The sequence below is a fragment of the Buceros rhinoceros genome, unplaced genomic scaffold, assembly GCF_000710305.1.
Source record: "Buceros rhinoceros silvestris isolate BGI_N320 unplaced genomic scaffold, ASM71030v1 scaffold12337, whole genome shotgun sequence".
Lineage (NCBI taxonomy): Eukaryota > Metazoa > Chordata > Aves > Bucerotiformes > Bucerotidae > Buceros > Buceros rhinoceros.
Window position 1 is genome coordinate 1,754 of NW_010422806.1, and position 8,851 is coordinate 10,604.

The 8,851-nt window shown below is 46.1% G+C and overlaps 1 protein-coding gene across 2 annotated transcripts in view; it reads left to right on the forward strand.

Annotated features, from left to right (window-relative positions):
* Positions 1-7,715, forward strand: part of GPS1 (G protein pathway suppressor 1) — a 9,278-nt gene extending 1,563 nt beyond the window's left edge. The window contains exons 1-14 of one of the 2 annotated variants that reach the window (XM_010140185.1): positions 474-551; positions 736-917; positions 1,333-1,346; positions 2,125-2,287; positions 2,469-2,604; positions 2,769-2,846; positions 3,248-3,308; positions 3,676-3,761; positions 4,046-4,140; positions 5,230-5,335; positions 5,682-5,762; positions 5,891-6,028; positions 6,265-6,399; positions 7,141-7,715. In XM_010140185.1, the coding sequence (XP_010138487.1) occupies positions 474-551; positions 736-917; positions 1,333-1,346; positions 2,125-2,287; positions 2,469-2,604; positions 2,769-2,846; positions 3,248-3,308; positions 3,676-3,761; positions 4,046-4,140; positions 5,230-5,335; positions 5,682-5,762; positions 5,891-6,028; positions 6,265-6,399; positions 7,141-7,215 (1,428 nt within the window). In that variant the 3' untranslated portion in view covers positions 7,216-7,715. Of the gene's footprint in view, positions 1-458; positions 552-735; positions 918-1,332; positions 1,347-2,122; positions 2,288-2,468; positions 2,605-2,768; positions 2,847-3,247; positions 3,309-3,675; positions 3,762-4,045; positions 4,141-5,229; positions 5,336-5,681; positions 5,763-5,890; positions 6,029-6,264; positions 6,400-7,140 lie in introns of those variants that run through there. The other variant, XM_010140186.1, reaches the window with a different exon arrangement.
* The last annotated feature ends 1,136 nt before the right edge of the window (positions 7,716-8,851 follow it).

Sequence of the window (8,851 nt, forward strand, 5' to 3'; positions counted from 1 at the left end):
AGTACAGCTCGCCTTGCCCCCCCCCCCCCCCCCCAAATAAATTTCTTTTAAGCATTAAAGCAGCTGTGAAAAGTTCTGGTGCGGTTTTTTTGGGTACTTTTTGACTTTTAGAGCTTCTTGAGCCAAGTGCTAATGCCTGCTCTTGCTCGAGGAAGAGAAGCAGAATGGGATTTGTAATTTAGCGTTTGTGCCTGAGATACTTCTAGAGTCAGCGCGATTGACCCTTTCACCCCCTGTGCGAACGCTGAGCCTTGGTGCTGCTTTAGTGTTTTAGACAAAGCGTTATGCTGAGTAGTGGCGTTGCTAGAGAAAAACCCTAAACACATGTAAAAACTGAGCATGTTTTTTCATTTTTAAAATTTAACGTCTATTTAAGCAAGTCCTTAATAGATTGAATCACATAGTTGTTTCCTGCTCGATTGTAATAAGCTACTTTTGACCTCATTTTGCCGTTGTAGGGTGCAGTGGAACCCATGCAGATTGACGTAGATCCACAAGAAGATCAGCAAAATGCACCTGACATCAACTATGTGGTGGAGAACCCCACGCTGGTATGTGCTGGTTGATGGCAGTTACCAAGGTTTGAAGAAAACAGGAATGGATTAATCTTAATTTTTTATTTGTCCGAGTCATGTTGCTCTCCATGAAGGGATCAGGACTGCGGGAAACCCCACGCAGGTCACAGCGTAGCAGCCTGGTGTAGCGTTTGCCTCCTAAAACCAGTTTTGTTTGCAGGATTTGGAGCAGTATGCGTCCAGCTACAGTGGTCTGATGCGGATCGAGCGGCTGCAGTTCATTGCTGATCACTGCCCGCCGCTGCGGGTGGAAGCTCTCAAGATGGCACTGTCGTTTGTCCAGAGAACTTTCAATGTCGACGTCTATGAAGAAATCCACAGAAAGTTGTCTGAAGCCACCAGGTACTAAGAGATCATGGGAACCTCGGGAGCTTTTTTTGACTGAGTTAAGATCGATGTGCCATGATGGGGGGCTCCGCGAAATACCGGCGCGATCCTTATGCAAATTGCCTTTGCCCTTCGATTTTGATAGCAGTGAAATGTGTGTGTTCGGGCCTGAGGTCTGGGGCTTTTTTAAGAGATTCAGCGCAGAAGACATTATCTCACTGAAGTTTTGGTGTTTTAAGAGGCTGTAGGTAGATATTAAGAAGAGTTTAGTCCTTGTAACTGCTTAAAACATTAATTATCTTTCCTTAGGTAGATAATGGAGATGAAGCCTCTTCTAGGCGCTCTGGTGTTCGTAAATTAAAACCTTGTTTAACTCTTTGCCTTGTTTCGGTTTAGTTTTTTTCCTTCCCCCTCCCCGCCCTTAACAGAGATCTGCTCTTGAAGGTAGTAGTGTTTGACACTTCCTTTATCCATCCACACTTCCTGTCTTTGCATTATTTTTGTTGCTATCCCTATTTGTTGATTTTTTTTGTCCATTTTGCCCTGAGAGTCTTTACCACACGTGACAGTATGTTCATGGCTTTCCTAGATGCTGGTAAAAAACCCAACCAAACAACAAACCAAAACAAAACCAACTCAAACAAAACCCCCCAAAAACTCAAAATGCTGTTTACCTTTAAAAATTTTGGAAAGTGAGTTCAGTGCAAGTAGATTTGTTGATCTGACCGGGATGGAAGAAGAAGTTGAACGGTACCTGTGCAGTGTAGCTTCGCTTTCAAGCCGTTGCAGTGTAGCTGGGAGAGAACTCGTGAACGCGTGCGCCCCGTGTGCTCTGTGCAGACGCGTGACTGGGTTCAGTGACCCCAAAGAGTCATTCATTATCTTCATGGCAGCGCTGCTATGAACTCGCTTCCAGCTAAGGTATGGAGCAGACTGTTTCTTTAAAATTAGCAGTGACTTGCTTGTCAATCAAATACCTGCAGAGGATGGTCAGGATGATTTTCAGAAGAATTCGTAAACATCTGTGGTGCTTAGGTTACTGTTTTCACTGGAAAGCTTAGCAGGCTTGTTCTTCTTTCCCGTGCTGCCATCCGCGTTTTCTTTCTGGTCTGTGTTGTGTGTGCAGTGCTGCTTGTTGGGGTGAGGGTGCCAGGTTCTTAGCAGACCTCTGCTTGAAAAGTTTGCAGCCTACCAGCCCCGTTCAAACTCTGTCCTTTCAGAGAACTGCAGAACACACCTGATGCCGTCCCTGACAGTGGAATTGAACCTCCTCCTCTTGACACAGCTTGGGTTGAAGCTACACGCAAAAAAGCTCTTCTTAAACTGGAGAAACTCGACACAGATCTGAAAAATTACAAAGGGAACTCCATCAAGGAGAGTATCAGGTGAGATGCCGAAGGCTCTGCTGGAGCAAGGAAGAGCATTTTGCTCCTCCAGGCACCTAACACAGGATGTCACCTGCATGCAGTGCCTTAGGTCAGTGTGTTGAGTTACTTGTTTGGAACAAACTGACTCTGCCCCTTTCTGAGCACACAGTTCATTGGTACTTTAATTCCCGTGCTCCAGGAGAGGCCACGATGACTTAGGTGATCATTACCTTGACTGTGGGGACCTCAGCAACGCTCTCAAGTGTTACTCGCGAGCCCGTGATTACTGCACCAGTGCTAAACATGTTATCAACATGTGCCTCAATGTCATCAAGGTAGGAAGGTTTGCGGGAAATGGTACGTGGTGTCTTTCTGGTGTCTGCTGTAAAGTCCACCTGTACTTCGCTCTGGTTGCACCTCCTGTGTCTCCAGTGGTACTGCTTGCCTGAGTAACACTATTTATCCATGCCCATTCTACACTGTTTCTGGCTCTCTACAGGTCAGTGTCTACCTCCAGAACTGGTCTCACGTTCTGAGCTATGTAAGCAAGGCTGAGTCTACACCAGAAATCGCAGAAGTAAGGTCCTGCTTTTTAACTTCCATGAGTGTTCCCTTTGTTTTCTGTCTCCAAAATTTGTAAAAATTTCTCCCTTTCCCCTTCACACCTTGCTCCTTGTAAGACTCCCTTCATTGTACCGTCTGTTCTTCCTCTAATCCAGCCTCCTTGGCTGCTGTGCTATTTCTTTCAAGGTTCATTGTTGCTTTTCTCCTGTGACATGAGCAGGAAATCTGACTCACGGTAAAAGCAGAGAGAATGCCCATCTTCAGCTCTTGCCCTATTTCCCAAGACAAATCAGATTAAATTACCTTGCTGATGAGATTTGCAAGTTAATTATTAGGATGAAATATCCCAAGGCCAGTTGCAATCAAAATGATTTTCATACTGCTTGCTCACTACTGCTTTTTCTTGTCCTTTAGCAAAGAGGAGAAAGGGACAGCCAGACACAAGCAATTCTCACCAAACTGAAATGTGCAGCAGGTGAGTGAATCTCTCAGCTTCCTGTTTTGCCTGCAGCTGTCCATAGGGCTCTTTGACAGCAGTGTGTGCTTGGTTTATTTTTTCTCTCAGATTTCACAGACTTTGTATTTTCTCACCAGAAATGCAACATTTAATATAGGGGAGGAGATGGACCTGTTGATTTGTTTTTGCCGTGTGTTTCTTCAGAGAGGACACCAGTGTGTCAGCATGGTTCAAAGGATGCTAGGCACTGGCTGAGGGCCTCGTTTTCCCTTCGGTGGTGAAGGCACTAGCGACAGTGTTGGGGCCTGTCCTACCCCCTGGATTCTGCAGTTTCCCCTAATTTCATGCTATCATAAACTAAGGACTAACTTTTTCTGCTTCCTAGGCTTGGCTGAACTAGCTGCTCGGAAGTACAAACAGGCAGCAAAATGCTTTTTGCTGGCATCATTTGATCACTGTGATTTCCCTGAGGTGAGCACCAGGAGGGATGTAATTCTTCTGAGTATTAGGCTGCAAAATTCAGATGTTGTAGTTATTCGCACAGCGCTCCTATATGGTTTGGGGGCGCTGTGAACCGTGTTTTCACTTGTTTGTTTGGTTTAAAAAGTCTCTGTTCTGGCGTTCTCTAAGTGATCTGCTCTCACATGGGATTTGCCTGTGAGATTCGCATATCCGTGTAGCTCGGTCAGGAGGGGAAGCCTGGGGTAGGATAGTGCCATTTCAGTGGGCAGTGACCGCGCTCGCTCTCTCTCCAGCTGCTATCTCCTAGCAACGTGGCTGTGTATGGCGGTCTCTGTGCCCTTGCTACCTTCGACCGTCAGGAACTGCAGCGAAATGTTATCTCCAGCAGGTAAGTGACGCCTTGAGAGGAGTTCGACTGTGCCAGACGTCTGTTGGGACACGGGACTTTGGCCGACAGTGGATTCTGGCGGGAGTAGTGGCTTTCTTAACAGAATAGCATCACTGAGCCTTAGTTTGGCTTTAGCATTAAGTTATGTTTCACTGTCTAGAACACAGTGGTTAATCACAGCTGAAATTTTCTTGGTTTAACAGAAGTTTCCAACCTGGGTCAAGTCCAACATCTACATAGCCCATTTTTCTGTCTCCCTGAGCGGTCCATATCAGGTGTTAAACCAGAGGGATAGAGCCCCTCTAAGATAATTTGCCTTCATTATGACTTGTTCTGGTTTATGTTAATCATAGTCATACAGTTCAATAATTGTTGATACAACTTGCAGTGCAATGGCACAATGACACGTACAAGGTTAATAGAATTACAGTCTTTGGAAGAAAATGGATATTTGTGTGTCACAGATTGAATTACAGTGATGCTGAATTCCTGTCAGCTGAGTGATGGCAGCGCTAATTTGAAATCGATGTGGAAAAAGGGTTGTTACCCTGTCTTTTTTATTGGCTGATTCATAGGGAGAGATCCCAAGGTTTGGAAATCTGTGATAGAGAACTGGGAGAGTTCTCGGAAAGAAATGCATCCCAAAGATCTCCCACGCATAGGCTTTTCCCAAGACAGCTGCGTGCTCGACCTGCCTGTGGCATGCTGTCCTTGGTGAAGGCCGTGCTTTCAACGGGAGCACAACGCTGGCCAGCACAGGCCACAGTGCATGCACAGGTGTGGCCTGTGTTTTCTGGCGGCGTACCCTCATTTTGAGCTATTCCCACTCTTTTTTTTTGTTTTGCGCGGACCAACACTCCTACTGCTTGGTTTGTCAAGAGCCTCTTGCCTTCCTTCACCACAGCGTTGACTCTGGGCTGCATCTCTCTGTATTCCAGGCTCCCAGTCCTCCTGAAAATGGGCTCTCTGGTCTGTTAGAGAGTAAATTCTTGATAGCTTCAAATGATAGTGAGAGTTTGTAACCTGCGACCTGGAGTGGTGGGGTTATGGGGTGTTCCAGAGTCTGATCACTGTCATCTTTATCTGTAGCTCCTTCAAATTGTTTTTGGAGCTGGAGCCACAGGTTCGTGACATCATCTTCAAGTTTTATGAATCTAAATATGCTTCATGCCTGAAGATGCTGGATGAGATGAAGGTGAGTTGTAGGGCAGCAGGTTCAGACTGTAAAAGCTCCCTTTGCCTAGCCTTTTGTGAGAAGCAGTGTCTGTTAAAAGCAGCTACGGGAGCGTTCAGCTCTTCTGTCTCCTGACATGGCGAATGGAAATTGGGAGTAGTGTCCCCGTAGAGAGTGGGGAGAAATGATAAATTTTAAAAATATATTGCTAGTTCTTTTATTCATTCATTCTTGTTTTATGGTATTGTCTTGCTGTAGCGTAGTAACTTTAAGGTTTAAGTATATATACAGATACATGATTCAGAACATTGAATAATGTATTTTTCCAGGCTGCTTCCCAGCTTCTGATGTGATTTCCCCCCCACAGGACAACCTGCTGCTGGACATGTACCTTGCACCTCATGTCAGGACGCTTTATACCCAGATTCGGAATCGTGCCCTTATCCAGGTAATTGTTGCTGTAATCCCGAGAGGTGGCTGAGCAGTGAGACAGGCCATCTCTTTGTAATTGCTTCTCCCGTGGTTTTTCGGAGGGCGGACAGTACATTTGGCAACCGAGTATTTTCTTCTTCCTAGTACTTCAGCCCCTATGTGTCGGCAGATATGCGCAAGATGGCCACGGCTTTCAATACCACCGTGGCTGCTCTGGAGGATGAGCTGACTCAGCTGATCCTGGAGGGACTGATCAACGCCCGGATAGACTCGCACAGTAAGGTGAGCGCATCAGAGCCACGGCTGATAGAGCGAGCAGCTGTGCTGGGGTTAGCAGCTCTCCATTCCTGGAACGCCTGGTAGCTGCGTTCATCGGCTGTGTCTGGTGTTTTCAGGAGGGCTCCTCTGTGTGTAAACTCAAACTGTGATTCCATGGCTTTGTTGCCCTGCACAGAAAGGGCTTCCTGCTGCGGAACCCTGACATAGCTCCTCTGTACGGTTCTGTGTACTGGTTACAGATTCTTTATGCTCGAGACGTAGATCAGCGCAGCACAACTTTTGAGAAGTCTTTACTAATGGGCAAAGAGTTTCAGCGACGTGCCAAAGCTATGATCCTGCGAGCCGCAGTCCTGCGCAACCAGATACACGTCAAGGTACGGGCATATTAAATGTGGGCGTCAAGACAGCCTAAAGGTGTGTCAGTTTTTTTAAACTCAAACTTTAAAAGTTGGTGAATTGAAGATTCTGGAGTGGAATGGATTTACACTCCTCATGATCGGACAGATTCTTGCAGTAGTAAGTACGAAAGGCACAAGGAACAAGCGTTTCCAGCCAGCACATTGACCTGCTTGTGCAACGCAGAATGTCCTTTGAAGTTTATGTGCTTGTGTTGATTCTAGCTAATTCATTCTGGCTAATTCTTCATACACGTTACCTTTTATCTTGTCAAAACAAAGGTTGTTGGAAGGAATTTTTTTAATAGAGGAAGTAAAGAAATGCATGAATTGCTGGAGTATTCCTTCCAGGATGCAGTTCTAAAAGAATGCCCTCAGGGGGGATAGGCCATCTGCCACAGAACGTGTGGAATTCTGTGGTGTATTAATCTCTGGGATAACTAAATGCCAAATAGGATTCAGCCGCTGGGGCCAACCGCACCTTGTACACAGTAAATAAGAGTGGTTTAAAAGTTCTGGTCTGGCTTTTTCAGGAAAAGTTCTTGTGAACTGTAACTATAGAAGCTGTAAACACAAAGCTTTTGCAAAGCTGTCGTTGTCTGTGAGTTGGGGGTACGCTCCCCCCCTGCCGTTATCCTGCTGTGCTTCGTTTGGTCTCTCAGGAAGCGCTGCAGGTTATTTACCCGTCACTGACTGGCACGTGTTTTGATCTTGTTGCAGTCTCCTCCGAGAGAAGGTAGCCAAGGGGAGCTGACTCCAGCTAACAGCCAGTCCAGGATGAGCACCAACATGTGAAAAACTTCACGCACTACGGAAAGAAATGGTCCCTCCAGGATGTACCCGGTGTCTCGCCCACTAACTGCTGAGCTTCACAAACCGTCCCTGTCTCCCTCGCTTCCTGCTTGGATTGAGGGGGTCAGGGCTGATGGTGGATAATAGGAATATTCCAATAACTTCAATTCTCCTTGAAAAGAAATCCTTTCTAAAAACAATGGACCCTGCAGGGGGTCATCATTTCAGTTTTGGTAGAACATCTGCTTCCACCACTCCATAAAGAGCTGTCAGGTTATTCATACAGAAGCTGATTTGAGAGTTTTTCAGCTGCTATTAGTTTTCTCGTTTCAAAGCTGCATAAATAGTTAGTGTTAAGTTGAATGGGCAGGTGTGATCTAAGATGAAATTCGCTGGCCTGAAAGTATTGCCGTGATTCTGAGCAATGCTGAGTTCCTGTTTATTCTAGATCAACTTGCAAGTGCATTGCTCTCGTTTATGGAGCGAGAGTTCCAATGGGAGAGGCGATTTCCGTGGAGGAACTCTACATGATTTTTCACCTACATCGGAAAACTTGGCACCGCTTCCATGCATTCAGTCACAGGCCTTTTTTTTAGGGTGATATGTTTACCTGGATCCAGGTTCTTTCTCTCTGGTCTCTGTTTTCAAAGACCTGTTCCCTGATGTGTTTCCCACTTGTGCATGACCTGGCTTTGGGGTCCGTGTTACCATAGCAGTAAATCTCTCCTTCCTGCAAATATTGCTGCTTGTCCAGTCTTACTGCCGTAGGGTGTGGTGGTTTCCCAGCGTGTGCAACAGTTGCCTCTGGTAGCACGGATAAATGCCATAACCTGCTACTCGGGTCCTGTGGCAGAGCTGAAAGCACCAATCCAGGTGCGTTTATCCTGCTTTTCCTCTTACAAAGGGATTGAAGGCAGCAGCCGGGCGTGTGCGTGTTCTGTACCGATGAGAGGAGATATGCACTGAGCCTTCCGACGTCACTGCAGCCCCGCATTCCTCTGATCCGTAAGGCAAGCTAAGAATTTCGATCCAGCACTGACTGGTCTGGCAATGGACTACGGATGTTACTGTTAATGTGTTAATGCTTTTTTTTTTTTATAAGTTGTTTTATCTAGTGCATTAAACAGCAGGATTAAAAGCATCTGATACTTTGGAGTTTTGTGTTAAAGTTGGGGTTTAGTTGTTTTGATGGCAAGCCAGTGACCTTTTGCCAAGGCTGATGATGTTTTGGTGCCATTGCATCCTGCTTTCTCATCCGGTTGGAGACGCAGCTTGGATGAACTGTAAAGAAAGTGCAGTTTGAGGGAGTATTTTAACAGCAGAATTCCTGGGCTGCGTTTGCACAGCTGCTGGCCTGCAGCAGTGCTCCCTCCCTCTGCCTTTCCATACTTTTTGTGACTTTGGTACTGAAAATGGAAGCAATGCTTCCCCTGAGGTCTTTGGTTAAATGTCTTCCATTTGTCTTGGAAAAATTTTCCCGTGTTTGAGGGGAGAAAGTAGCGAGCCAGTTCATCAAGAGCTTTGAGTCAGGTATCGGTGATGGCCAGTTTAGTGAGAAAGGCAAGGCGAGTCCTCAGGTGAATTGCTGAGCATCCTTGTAGAAATGCTGGGAACGTCATTGTAGTGCCTTCTGCTCCTG